The sequence below is a fragment of the Gossypium hirsutum genome, chromosome A01, assembly GCF_007990345.1.
Source record: "Gossypium hirsutum isolate 1008001.06 chromosome A01, Gossypium_hirsutum_v2.1, whole genome shotgun sequence".
Lineage (NCBI taxonomy): Eukaryota > Viridiplantae > Streptophyta > Magnoliopsida > Malvales > Malvaceae > Gossypium > Gossypium hirsutum.
Genome location: NC_053424.1, coordinates 102,066,772 through 102,081,441, shown reverse-complemented (window position 1 = coordinate 102,081,441; position 14,670 = coordinate 102,066,772). Strand labels below are relative to the sequence as shown.

The window sequence follows — 14,670 nt, the reverse complement described above, 5'->3', positions numbered from 1 at the left end:
ATTCATGAATTTTAACGTCATAATTTTTTTATATAGTATCATTTTTCTTTTTTGGTGTTTTAACTTCAGGTAAAGCCAAAGGCACATAACCTGCAGGGTCTGACAATTCACACGATAAAAATGGTTTAGAGTTCAGACATGACATGAACCACTGTCTGTAAGTTGTAGTTGTACTAACATAAAATATGTACCTCAGAATCATAGGTGTTCGCTACAGACCATATTTCATAATACAAGTATTGATGTTTGAACCAAAAAAAAGGTTTTTTTATGAATATATACATGTATATTATATACACCCTCGGTAGTGACATATACTATACATGTATTACAATCCAGAACAAGAATCCATAGAATACAAAGGGGCTGTACATTTTTGCTTCTCTATGATGACCAAAAAGAATAGTGTCCATTGGAACAGGACATGAGAAAAAGAAGATACATGAGAAATTTACAATACCTTCCCACGCGTCTCAACGCTGGTAAACAAAGTAGTTCTTGATCTTCCATAGAAAGCCCAATCTCAAGGCTTTCCCCCCTTTTCTTCTTGATATAGATTTACATAGTGGTTTGGATTCTGGAGCTGAGGCCAATGCAGGTGTAGGGTCTTGACTGCTTTCTAATACTATTTGGTTTATGTTTGCAGGCGGATGATCTCGTTGGCGTTGCTCCCGGAAGAGCATCAGAAGTCTTTGCGACATCTCCCTCCCTCTTGTTGTCCCATTGACTGACATTGAGACCAATGCAGGAATCACACCTTCTTGTAGGACTATTTGACTACATTTCTCATTTCCGTTACAAAGGAGTAGAAGGCAAGAAACAGCTTGCTCTTGTTCAATTGGTTTGCCAGCATCCAAAACTGATGCCAGACCAGTTATGAGATCAGAGGCTGATACCATCTCTTCTTTTGCTGTTTCACTTGAAGTTAAATTTATCAAAACTGTAATGGATTTCTCTGTCCAGGTATGGTCACCCGAGACCACAAGCGACTGGAGGTGATTGACTATGCCAGCAGAAAGAAGGTTCAGAATATTGGAGTGATCAGTAGAAAGATTATAAAGAGTGTGAAGGGCATCAAGCTTGCATTGTGCGTCAGTTTCATGTCCTAGTAGCTGGACTAAAAATAGGACAGCCTTACTTGAGCCTATGATAGATTTGGCTTGCTCAAGGCAAGAGAGATTAAGATATAGAGCAGTTGCTGCTTCATGGGCATTGGAGTTGGAAATCATACTCTCCAGCAGTCGAATCACTCCACTGCTAACATCAATTCCTTGTTCCTGATATATTTATTAAAAAGAATGAGAAAGAAAATTATAAAAGATTCATATTGATAATTGCATATAAAATGCTGATCAATCATATGAATAACAGGGCTAAAATAAAAGACACAACAATGTTGTCCAACAATGATGCATTTGGTGCATCCTTCGATGAATCAGAAAGTAGCAGCAGCTTGCAAGAGGCTGTATTGCTCACAAATATCCATGTCTGGGTTTAACAAAGCAAAGGCATAAAACATGAGTAACAAACCTGTTATTGTTGACAGCAAGGTTAAACAGAGCCATTGCCCCAATTTCCAGAGCCATTGCATTTCCTTCATGCACAGCCGACTCGAGAAATCGCAATAGTCCTTCAACAAAGCCATTAGCCCCCATAAAAATCCGGGCCTCCTCATCATCTTTCAGCAAAAGCCTTATTTGTTCCACGACTTTGCTACTTTCCATCAAGTTCTCTTCTTCATTTAGGACAGATAGGAATTCCTGATATCTTTCTAACACATTGATCTCCGAAACTTCCTCCTGTGGACATTGAGATTCATTTTCAGATTCATTTACTTCCACTTCCTTAATGGTACCACTCTTCTCCAAAGAAACCACCTTAGCCTCCTTGAAGTTTACATGAACCAAAGTTATCCATTGATCGAGAATTTGCAGTCTCAGATGCAGACAAGGCCAATCTCCAGTGGTTAAGATCAAGAGACTCTTGGGGAGCATCAGGGATGGGAACTTCGTTCTGTTCACACCAACTTGCTATGAGACCCTTGACGCAGTAATTAGGAGTCAAAGAGAGATGTGGGAGCTTCTGTTGAGTCTTTGGACAGGTGTCATGCCCATCACTAAACCATTTCTCAATGCAGATCCTTTCATATGTCTGTCCAGAGGCAATTACAACTGGTTCATACATAAGCTGCAAAGATATTGGACATCGTAATTCTTCGGGTGGAAGGGGTATCTGCCCAGATCTCCTAATATTTGGCTTGAAATTGAAAGAATTGAGCTTTGATAGCTGCCGCTCAAATGCACAGCCACTACCACCAGACCCTCCATCCTCAAGAGAACCCAGAACAGTGGGGGAACAAGGTGTTGAACCCTGTGAGTCATCATCTGAAACCTCACTTCGAAATAACTTGGAGTATTTTCTCATGAGATGTAAAAGATAAGCCACAATAGATTCCTTCCTCTTATCCTCCTCCACACGGGCTCTTTCTATCACCTTCTTGAGAGCCCTTCTTTCAGTTAGGTTGCTCTAGAAGAACTGATGCCAAGTCTAGAAGCAGCCTGGTGGAAAGACTCAAGTTCATTGGTGTCATTACATTCTTCAAATTTCCTCCCATTCTGGAGTAATGTAATTATTTCATCACCAACTTGCTTCTCAAACAGATCAAGTGAGAAAACAGTCCCCTCAAGTTCATTTACAATCTCTAAAATCTGAAGCCAAACAAGTAATCAAGAATAACGTGAGTATAAAAGCAAAAGTAACAGCTATTACAGGGTTTCACACGCAACATTCATATTCCAGGTAACTCTGATATAACCATGACAGCAGATATCCTAAAATTTGAAGAACCTTCATGATTTGAACCACACACATTAGGAATTATAAAGATGCACTGGAATTATGTGGATAGAACACTAGCAGCAGCACAACACATACTCAAACTGCTTGCAAAAAACGACCCTTGTTTATTTAAACATCCAAAAATTTACATAATTTCATCAAACCAGAAGGGGGAAATAAGTACCTGACATCCAATGGACTGAGGAACCATATCTTCTATGCGCTTAAGACTATCAATAAGAGCACATTTTGCCCTCTGAAATTTTAAAAGAACGGAATCTCCAGTAATAGCCTACATGAGAAACAATATCATTTGTAAACATCCCCAAGGGGAGGAAAACAAGGTGGAAAACAAAAACATCAAAAATCATTTAGTGAATGCATCAAATAGAAGTCAAAACCATTACCCTAAAAATGCAAACGAGTATATATACACAATTATGCATATATATTTCGTCTGCATGTGTGTGTACACAACACAAAAGAAACTCTTACCAAGTAAAGTTTACTGCATGTTGAACAGTGTTGAACATTTTTGGCCTTTTCTAGAGCTATATGCAATGAGCATAAAGCTTGAATCCCAGATTTGCTCCCAGGCCGTGCTGCTTCCAATGAAGGGAATATCGATGAGACTTTGCAATAAATTGCTGAAAGCTTCTTGTACATTTCTCCATGTAACTGCATAAGGAAAAAGAAAAAGTAGAAAATAAGAAAACTGTGATTCTGTGAACTGTATTTTTTCTGTCATGAAAAAAAAAGGCAACAAGTTTCAACCATCACAACTGCCCAGAAAACAAAAGGCCTTTCTTTGATAATAAGAAAAACAGTTACAAAAATTATAAACTTCACAGATGAATCTATGCCAATCAAAACTTTAGCATTTGTGAAGTTAATTAGAATTTCTTTTATAAGGGAAGGGGGTAGGGGGTGTCCAGAGATCGAACTTAGGACCTGATGTCATTCAAAACTTCAATTCAATGCAAGTCATTTGCCACTTGGTTGACAAGAAAACAAAGAATAGCAAATTTTTTTTTAAAGGAAAATGTAAGTTCCAACGCTTCAAATCTAACATATCCAAATGCAATCAAATTCTTACCTTGGCATCACTTATTGAAAATAGGTTCTCTTCAACCTCAACGTTATCCATAATTTAGCCTTCACGGCAGGAAACCACTAAAATGCAAATTTATATAAACTGAAGTTGAAGAGAAAATTAGAACAGAATCAGATAAGTTATATAAACTAGCCACCAAAAATTATTTTAAAACACAACACAAAGTTCATTTTTTTTCCTAAAATGACGCACCCCAACAAAGCAAATGACATATTTGTCTAAGTTCAATAGTTCCTTTTTGTTATATGAACGTAGAACTATTATTCAGAAAAAAATAAATAAGTACATATACTTCTCAAATGTCTCCTCTGATAGGCAATATGAGCGGTTCCTGAATAACCTATTGATCTGGAACATCATTCATAATTGGAAACAAATGCAAACACATACTTATATGGAAGTAACAAAAAAAAAAACTGCAGAATTTTGATTTTGATCTAAATATTTTATCATCGTAGAAACAAAAACAAAAAACCTTACGATTGCTGTTAAGAAATTTGATTTAGACATCTCCTACACAAGTAAAGAAAGAGTTAAATCAAAAGAGAATTGTTTAAAAGGATGAAACCTATGATTGTTAGAAAATGACCTTCGAGAAAAAGGTGAAGAGATCTTTAGCCGAAACAAGACTCGGCGATGAGAATCACTATCAGCTTTAATCGATATTTTTAAAAACAGGCAATAGAACAAGAAACCCCACGAACATGGACTAAGCAATGGGGAAAAGAAAAACACACAGCATTTAACAAAAATGCTAAATATTTATTCCTACGGAGATTGCGAGGAACAGAAACGCGCCAAATATGGAATTACAAAAAAATATATTTTGAAAAAAAAAAACAAAGCTTCGCTATTTTCAAACAATGACTATTTTGTTTTGAAGGAAAATGACAATGAGATTGGCAACGGCCAAGTGGATTGTTTATAAGCTTCAAGTATTAAAAACAAAATTACAATGAGATTGAATCGAAGACAGGGTTCGAAAAAACAGGAACATACCGCAGAAACCGGAGGTAACCAAGGAGGCTTCATATAAAAACGGTATTTAGAAGGGAAAAGAAGTGAAGAGCCAAACAGCGAATTCAGAATTTCCTCGGTGTAAAGCAAACCAAGAATGGACGCAGCGAGAGAGAGAAAGATGGGGGTGTTTGGTTCATGAGAAAGCCAGGGTAAACAGAAAGGAATATTGGAAATTTATTTTATAAGGGAAAAAAACCAATTAATTGCAACTGAGAGAGAACTTGTCTGTGCAGAGAATATCTTTAACTTTTGAGAGGACAGGGATGAATGTTTAATATAATTGTTTGATTATAAGAAATTAAAATTTTTGTTCTTCTTTTCAAGAATTTTTTTTTTTATGCCTCCTCCCACTCTGGTTCGCCGGCCGACCTCCCCTTGCATCTGCCATAAATGCTATTAAAATGACTCAATCGTCCTTTTAAGATTCTTTGTTGGTTTTCAAGTGTTTAAACGATTTTAATACTAGAATATTTTATATTTTTTAAAATATATTTAAATATTTTTTATAAAAAATAGGGGTTAATGACAAATTTAACCATTAACATCTCATGTTTTATCAAAATGGTTCTAATTATATTTTTTAGTCTTTTTTTGCCATCAACCTTTTTTTGATTATTTTCAAACTGTTTTTTCTAACAAATTTGATAAAAGTACCATTAAAAAGTTTAATGGGGATGATCTGAAATATTTTTAATGATATGTAATTTATTACTAAGGTAACTCAAATAAGATAATTACATGTTAAAAATAATAAAATAAATAAATTATACATGAAATTAAAAAAATAACTCTTAATTTAAAGAAAATAAACGTAATTATCTAAAACAAAAAAGTTTTAAATTGAATGCATGCATTTGTTTACTGATAGGTTTCAAAAAGATAATTAATAAATCAAATTTAAAATACTGAATGTGTGCATCCATTTTGAAATTTTTTTTAGATAATTACGTTTATTTTCTTTAAATTAAGAGTTTTTTTAACTTTGTGAATTATTTATTTTATTATTTTTCACATGTAATTATTTTATTGGGCTATCTAAGTAATAAATTATATCTCATTAAAAATATTCTACATATAAAATTCCACACCATCCCGTTAATTTTTTTAACGGTACTTTTATCAAATCTACTAAAAAAGCAATTTGAAAAAAAAACAAAAGTTGCTGGTCAAAAAAACTCAAAAATACAATTAAGATCATTTTCACAAAACATATAAGCCTTAGTGACCAAATTTATCATTAAGCTAAAAAAACAAATCTTAAAAGTTTATTAAATTAATATATGTAGAAATTAATTTAAAATATATTTTTTAATTTAGATTCAAAATTTGTAATTATTTCTTATCTTTTAAATTCAAATTTACATTAAAATATATTTATTTATTTTTTATTGAATTCAAGAAAATATAATTACTTTATTATATATTTCTTTCTCATCATATCACTTTCATTGATGTGAATTTATATCATAACATTTTTTATATTAATCTATTTAAATATATTTTACATTAGCACTAATATTTCAATAAGTATATTTAAATAAAATTTATATTGTTAATTAAACAATAATCTAAAACATGCCAATTTATAAAAATTATGTTATCTAATCGACTTTGTGGATTTCAAGTTAACAGTCTTATTCATGAACTAAGTTTAGTGGTGTCTCTACTTTAATTCATAGCTTCTTCCTCTTTTTTTTTTAATACATTGTTACATTTTTTATCATTATCGACTCATTATATGATTATTTGATTGGGATCAACCCAATCCAATAGTGATAACATGTGTAGTTCGCTAACATGAGCTCGCACTCGCTTCATCATGCTTGCACTGAGGAGTTCGCATCATTATGGAACCAAACCCACACTTAGGAAGCACGTGTTAATCTTAGAATAGGTATGTATTGACATACATGATGATCTACCTAAGATGTCACATCTAATAACCACATCTAATAACCATATCACCTTATTGAGTAACAAATAAAAACACTCAATGTATGTAATTACTATATGATTTATAATTCATCCCAACTTCAAAATAATATGTTTAAATTTAAAGCGATCAAATTATTGTAACAATGCTCCATCAATAATAATTTAATATTAACAATTATTAATTTGTGATTCTATCTCCAAAATTAACCCAAGAGAAGACAACCAATTGTAAGTAATGCAAAATTTAAAATAATAATAATAATAACTGAGAAATTTATAACAACTATTGCAACAATTTGCAAATTTTAGCAAGTGTGGACTAAGGATTAAATTATAAATTTAAAAAATTAAAATATAAGTTTACTATTTAATTAAAAAATATTAAATATGAATAGATATATTATAGCTTACGATTTTCAATACTACAAAAACACACAAGTAGACATTTTAATTTTGTTAAAGGGTTGGTATGCATCAATATCAAAGGTGTTTTAATGTTTCATTTCGAATTCATTAATTTACAAATTTTATTTTTTTATATTTTTAAATTATTTATAAATCCCTCAAATCTTAATTAATTAAATTGAAGAATGATATATACGTTTAAACCTATTATTTTTAAATTATTTCAACAGAAATTAGCAATTAAACTAATACTCAATTGATTTAATTTGTATATATAATTTATTTTCAAGTTCAATACACCATTTCTATGTTTATATGTTAATTTAAAATTATACATTACAAATATTTAATGCAAAGAATAGAAATAAGATTTTCAACAGCCCATAAGGAAATGAAATAAGTAAATAGGTAAAATAAATTTTTTTAATGTAAACTAATATTTAAAAAAAAATCCTCTTCACTCATATCTATTTATACTATATATAGATTTTGATTAAAATGATGTCACCCATAATTAGGCTCCAACCCAGTTATTAAATTACCAAAATATTATTATTTTAATAAAGCAATAAATATTCATTTAAGGTATTTTTATTTTTTATAGGGTAAACTACTAAAATAGTCACTTTTATTTGTCACATGTTACATTTTAATCACTTATGTTTGAAATGTTATGTTTTAATCACTTACGTTATCGTTTTATTATGAAATGGTCACTCTACTGTTAAAATTTGTTACCTCCCAAACAACTGTTCGATGTGGTAGTTAAAATGAGTTTTAAATGTCAAAGTGGATGTCCAACTGGGATGAGAAAAAATTAAATTTTTTTTATTAAAATAGAATGCAAAATTTTGCCTAGTTGGGAGAAGAGAAGAGAAGAGCAGAACGACAAAGAAGAAGAAGAAGAAGAAAAAGTAGACGCACCAACCTCTATAACTGCTTGTTATTGTGGTTGCTCAGCTGTGTTGAGAACTTCATGGTCGAATGAAAATCCAAGTAAGAGATTTTTCAGGTGTCTAGATTATGGGAATGGGAGAAAGAGTTGTTATCGTTTTTTCTACTAGTTTGATCCACCTATGGCACCTCGTGCAAAGGTGGTGCTTGTTGGACTGTTAAGGAAAGAGAGAATCTTGGAGAGGGAGAAAAGAAAGGAGAGAATGATTTGGATTGTTGTAATAGTTGTGTTTCTTGTATTGCAGTGGGTATGTAGGGCTTAGAGGTTGGATTAAGGGTATATTTGGGGATAAATTGTTGCTTTAGAGATTATAGATGTATTTATTTTAAGTTGTTGTGAGAGTAAAAAGAAATGAGAATTATTTGGATTCTTATTCTTCTTTTTCTTCTTCTCTTATCTCAACTGAATATTTACGATGGCATTTAAAACTCATTTTAACTGCTACGTTGAATTGTTGTTTGAAAGGTAACATATCTTAACGGTAAAGTGACTATTTCATAACAAAACGATAACATAAATGGCTAAAACGTAACATTTCAAATATAAATGACTAAAATATAACTTGAAGCAAACAAAAGTGACTATTTTAATAGTTTACCCAATTATATGAAATTAAAAAAAAATATTGATTATGATAGAGATGAGATTTGAACCCAAAACATAAAATATATGTTATCTCAAATTTACCAATTCAATCAAAATAATATTTAATTTTTATATTAATTTTAATAAATATTGCATATAAATATGACAAAATCTAGTAAGTTGATAACACAAAAAATTAGTACGATAGCAATGTAGTTTGATCAGCATGGAAAACATATGGGGTGATAAAATTCGTACGGATAACATACATGCGGTCATACGGACAATAAACAAAGCAAGCATATGAGAGGGCATTTTGGGGAGAATAAGAAGAAAAAATAGAAACTATGATTTCATTGCGCTGGAGAAATGTTTCACATGCGGGAGAGGAGACACAGGGGCGGGAATCCCGTATTTGTGTTGTGATTATAATTATATGGACCCGCCCACCCATCGACGTGCTCATGTTTTAATCACCAATTTTAAACAATGCCCTTTATTTCATTCTCATTATCCACCTCCGACTAATCACGCAACTAAGTTCATAGCTTAATAGTGATTTGGATAGATGATTGGGGACCTACGATGTGTTTAATTTATTTTTATTTTATTTTATATTAATTGTAGATATATACATCACTTATCCAAATTCACTTTGAATATTTAATTTTAATTTTTAAATTAAATTGAATTATTTATATTTAATTAACTTTCCTTATTTAATAAAAAAATATATTTAATTTTCATGATATTTCAATCAATTAGTAAGATATAATATTCAACAAAATAAACTATGTTACATTTGGCATATGGATTAGCAATAAATTAATTTAATTAGTAATATTTAGCTACTCTTATGACTTAGTTTTACAAAGAGAAAGAAAATTTTTGTTTATTTTAAAGAAATCTTATTTTTTACAAAAGTTATTATTTATATTTTTAATTTCAAGTTTAAAGTTCTACCAACTATTTTTTATTTTATATCTAATTATATAATAAATAAGTTTTTTTTCCTTATATTATTATACTATTAACCAAGGCATAATCTATACTATATATAATTATTTATTAAATTAGTATCACGAATCAATTTAACTCCAATTTAGTTATAAAATTATTAAAATATTTTTTATTTTAAAAAGTTATTGATATTGTTATATAATAATTTAAACTTTTCAAACACAAAATTAACAAGTTTATATGAAAATCTATAATAAATTATTAAATATAAAATATTGGGGGATAAAATCTAGTAATGAAATAGTATTTAAGTTTCAACTCATAGGAGCGTGGCATTCACTCCCTACTGTTGTGGCCGTGACTTCGGGATCCTATGAGAGTAAACGTGTGATGTCGCATGATGGAAAGTGGGTTTTGCATATGCTTTATGTAAGTTTTGCAGGCAGGAGTTGGTTTTCAATGCCATAAATAGAACATAAATTTTTAACAAACACTCTATTTCCATTAGAAATTGGAACTTTTGAACAATCTAATCTTACCAAAATGGAAACTTGAAATATATTTTTGTCTTTAAATGATAACAAGATCTAAACTTTATTTATTTATTTATGAATTGAAGATTTTTTTCATTAACCGTAAAAAACTAAAATACCGTAGAAAAAATTTCATATAAAATAGGAACTACTGCATAAATATTGTTGCCTTTTTAAGAAAAATTCAATAGAAAAGAGACAATTGCAGTAACTACAACACTGCAAAATCTAACCAAAAGATTTATCAACTCTTAATTTCATTAAAGAATTTATAAGCTTTAAACCCCCAAACACCACAAATGCACACATATCATGATACAACTTATAATTTTTAATTCTCAAAAGTTAACAACATATCTGATGATATTAGAATTATATGAGCTGAATCTTTATTAAATAAATCAAATATGATGATAAAATAAAGGGTTCTGTTGTAAGTACGGTTAATGTCGCACAAATAAAATCCGCGTAGAACTACACTTCTTCTATTTGACATTGATTAGAATAAGATTTTTTAACATTTAAATAAACGTAATTGAAACTCCTCTTGTATCATTTGTTCTTCAATATTAGTGAATTTCTTCTCCTCTACCCGTGATTTTTTCTGAAAAGAATTTTCACGTAAAATCAGTATTCTATTGCCATTATAACACCAGTTTTTACAGATGATGATAAGAAAATAAAGCCAACAAAATGTTTAGAGGCACAATCCTATAGAACCAAGGATATATACTTCAACCAATCACTTGTTAGTCTCCTCATACTATCTTCAACAATGACAATAAATATTAGGGGTAGGTCCGATTCAATCGAATTTTTTGAATTTTCTCAAACCATTCATTATAACTTAATTTAGGGTCTGTTTGATAGGGGGAAAATATTTTTCGGAATTGGTTTTCCACATTTTCCGGTGTTTGTTTGTTGGAAAATATTTTCCCTGTGTAAAATCAATTACAAACATGGAAAATAGTAGCCTTTAGTTTTGGAAAATGTCTTACCGTTTCTGATTCGGTAAGACATTTTCAGGAAAATTTTCCTTTCCCTTTCCCTTCCCCTCCCTTCCCCTATCCTTGACACCTGATCTTCTGCTTGCCATCAGCCAACACCGATTCTTAACACCAGACACCGGCGTTCATCAAGTCTGGGAATTCTGCCCTGGATCAGGAACCCCAGAAGGTGGAAATGGCTTTTTGTGCGTATTCCTTCAGATGAGGTTAAATGAAGAAAATGAAAGATGCTTACTCTACCTGGATGCTTTTACGAGAAAGCCGCTTATAGCAACAGCAGAAAGGCAACTGCTGGAACGCCATATACCTGCCATTCTTGATAAGTTGTGAATTGAATTTTTGGTTGTTCTTTGTGCTTTGAACACCTTGAATTTGCATCTTCTTAGTAGCTATGGTTTCTCTAATTTGTGCAGGGATTTATGATGCTGATGGATGGACACCGTATCGAGGACCTTCAGAGGATGTACTCACTGTTTCAAGGGTCAATGCAAATCACTCAGTCAGGCCATAAGTTCATATATTCGGAGAACTGGGCAGAGCATTGTCATGGATGAAGAGAAAGACAAGGACATGGTGTCTTCCTTGTTAGAATTCAAGGCTTCACTTGACTCCATATTAGAAGAAAGCTTTTCCAAGAATGAGGCATTTTGCAACACCATTAAGGATTCTTTTGAGCATCTAATTAATCTTCGTCAGGTTAGCATGTTTGTCCTTTGTATTTGGAGATTATTTTATTTTTAAACTGCATGTTCATTTACCTTTAAACCAGTAAAGTAAATTCCTAATTTAGATCATCATATTTTGAACTTGACTGATGGTCGAACTTTATTGTGTTTAATAGAATCGACCTGCTGAGCTTATTGCTAAGTTTCTGGATGAAAAGCTTCGTGATGGTAATAAGGGTACTTCTGAAGAGGAATTAGAGGGTACGCTTGATAAAGTTTTGGTTTTATTCAGGTTCATCCAGGTAGAGTTTCCCACAAAAATGATTAAATTTACTTTTTTCCCCCAAGTAACAGTTTTCCTTTTGTGCATTTCTTTCTTTCTTGCCTCACTAGTTAATGCTAGAGTTGTGAATGGCATTTTTGTTGATAATTAAGGGCAAGGATGTTTTTGAAGCATTCTATAAGAAAGATCTTGCTAAAAGGCTGCTGTTAGGGAAGAGTGCTTCTATTGATGCAGAGAAATCCATGATTTCTAAGGTCAGTATGTTCTTCACATTAAATGGTGTGTCTTCAGAAGATTGTATTAAATTGTTAATTTGTTATGTTCTTGCGATGCTGCAGCTGAAGACAGAGTGTGGCAGCTAGTTTACAAACAAACTTGAAGGAATGTTTAAGGTTTACCTCTATATCCTTTTTGTATAAGTTTGTAAAAGAAATGCATTCCATAGGTTACCATTGGAATTTCTAATCATCAATCTGGTGAACTGCATCCTTTAGGGTTTTGTAAACATGGGCAGTCCATAACTTTTATATCCACTAAGAGTCTAAGAATATGTTACCTGTTAGTGGTGGTATTGTCTCCAGTAGTGTTACCCCTCATGACATGAGTTGGATTAATTATGTGTAATTCCTGTAAGCAGAATGTGTTGAACTAATGACCATGTAATAAGTTTGTTGTGCCTGAGGGTAGATCATGTAAATATATAAGAAAATAATTGAAGCATGTCAGAGTAGAAGAGAAAAGTACTCAGCAAGTTAAATTATCTTCTATTTCTTGGAGTACCTACTTGTGTACTGGTTGATGTAAGATCAAACAATTTACATAATATATGGAGTTTGTGTGATACTGGAATTTATTTTTGTGACTAGATTCTTAGGTCTAAAATATGTTCACATGCAAACAACATTTACTCTTAAATTTTGTGCACTTTAGTGGACTAGCCAGAAATCTAAAATATGTTCACATGCAAACAACATTCCACTTGTTGAGTAGATATTATGTTATGAACTAAAGACATAATTATGTTATTATTGTCTGCTAGCTCTCTGGAAAATATTATGTTATGAACTAATTTTAATGGGTTCTTTAGTTGTCCTAATTCTTGGCAGAGCACTCAAGTCTGTGTAGCTGCTGTAAACATGGACAAATATCAATATGCAGGCTTTAGGTGGGTGAGCCATTAGTACATTTATGCCCATAAAGAACCTGCGTTACATTACATTACATTAAAGGTTTCAATAAGTTCATTAAACAAATTTACAAATGAAAGATTGTAAATTTAGTGAAGAATGTATCTGTTTCGATCTTGGTTTAAAGTTTTTATGACATAGAATTGCATGCAATGCTGATATTTTCCTTTGGAGCAAATTGAGTTCTTTTTGGCTTTCTACAATAAATAGACTATGTTTCTAGCATTACTGTTTTATTTTTCAAAGAGTTGTATATTGCCTTTGGGTCCATAATTTGATTCCTTTTTTTATGTGTTCTTACTAATATAAGTTTTCTATTTCTGTTTGTTTGAAGTTCATGAGCATGTTTTGTATAAGCATGAACAACTGTTGCAATGTATGGAGGTTGTTCATGTCTTTTTCAAATGATGATCCTGATGAATCATGTTTGTGAACATATTATCTTGTCAAGGTTATAAATAGTAATTTCAAATTCCCAATAGATTTGGTTAATCTTGCTTTTTAATTTGATGTGCCCGTTTTTAGAACATTGCTTTGTTATCTGATATATCTTTTATGGAAGGTTTCTTGATTCTTACACATTGCTTCCTTTGGAGTGGAAGGAGCTGTCATTCTAATAATCGTCAAATACTAATACAGATTATTGTAGTTCTTCTATAAGAATGATTATGGTTGGAAAAACTTCTGAGACTGTCATGTTTGGACTTTTGTCAACTCCTAATTCAGTCTCGTTTTGTTAGTTCATTGGTAGTTAATTTAGGGTTGAAGATATTGATACTTTTATGTGCTGTAATATTATGCACTTGGACAATGTTGTTACTATGTGGTGTACTACTAATTATGTATTTGGATAATATTATTTCTAGTACTCATTATGGTTTCGAAGTAATTTATAATTATTCAATATTCTTACTAGTACTCATTGTGGATAATATTTTTTTTAATTTATAACGATCAATATTGTAGCTTATTATTGAGTATTATTATAAATAAATCATTGCAATATATGTAAAAACAATTTAAAATATAAAAATTTATTAATATATATTAATATATGTAAAAAATAACTTTTCCGGAAAATATTTTCAGGAAATCTGTCAAACAGCAGAAAATATTTTACACAGATTCAATCAAACACCAGAAAATATTTTCCAGTAAGTCATTTTACAGAAAAGTAAAACAT

General features: G+C 31.2%; 1 protein-coding gene, 1 non-coding gene and 1 pseudogene across 6 annotated transcripts; 2 read left to right on the top strand and 1 right to left on the bottom strand.

Annotated features, from left to right (window-relative positions):
• Positions 1 to 190: 190 nt before the first annotated feature.
• On the bottom strand, positions 191 to 5,361 carry LOC107916655 (U-box domain-containing protein 6-like; annotated as a pseudogene).
• A 6,052-nt stretch (positions 5,362 to 11,413) lies between these two features.
• Positions 11,414 to 14,365, top strand: LOC107917119 (cullin-4). Of its 5 annotated transcripts, none has more exons than XR_001689707.2 (7): positions 11,414 to 11,675; positions 11,766 to 12,048; positions 12,194 to 12,319; positions 12,453 to 12,554; positions 12,639 to 12,692; positions 13,407 to 13,465; positions 14,050 to 14,365. XR_001689707.2 is itself a non-coding variant. In XM_016846503.2 (6 exons), the coding sequence occupies exons 2-5, from the start codon at positions 11,785 to 11,787 to the stop codon at positions 12,660 to 12,662; spliced, it is 516 nt and encodes a 171-aa protein (XP_016701992.1). In that variant the 5' UTR covers positions 11,414 to 11,675; positions 11,766 to 11,784; the 3' UTR covers positions 12,663 to 12,692; positions 14,050 to 14,327. The 5 variants fall into 5 exon arrangements, 3 of the variants coding, with proteins under 3 accessions (XP_016701992.1, XP_040966963.1, XP_040966958.1); XR_005925507.1 differs by having other exon boundaries at positions 13,388 to 13,465; positions 14,050 to 14,335; XM_016846503.2 differs by lacking the exon at positions 13,407 to 13,465 and having other exon boundaries at positions 14,050 to 14,327.
• On the top strand, positions 13,411 to 13,516 carry LOC121207154 (small nucleolar RNA snoR103). Its single transcript, XR_005902277.1, has one exon. It is a non-coding gene; the product is annotated as a small nucleolar RNA snoR103 (small nucleolar RNA).
• Positions 14,366 to 14,670: the final 305 nt, after the last annotated feature.

Bases quoted from the DNA above. Each gene is read 5' to 3' on its own strand.
- LOC107917119 (XM_016846503.2), top strand. From the start codon at position 11,785: ATGGACACCGTATCGAGGACCTTCAGAGGATGTACTCACTGTTTCAAG. The intron at 12,049-12,193 runs GTTAGCATGTTT...TGTGTTTAATAG, and splicing joins ATCTAATTAATCTTCGTCAG to AATCGACCTGCTGAGCTTAT. The intron at 12,555-12,638 runs GTCAGTATGTTC...GCGATGCTGCAG, and splicing joins AGAAATCCATGATTTCTAAG to CTGAAGACAGAGTGTGGCAG.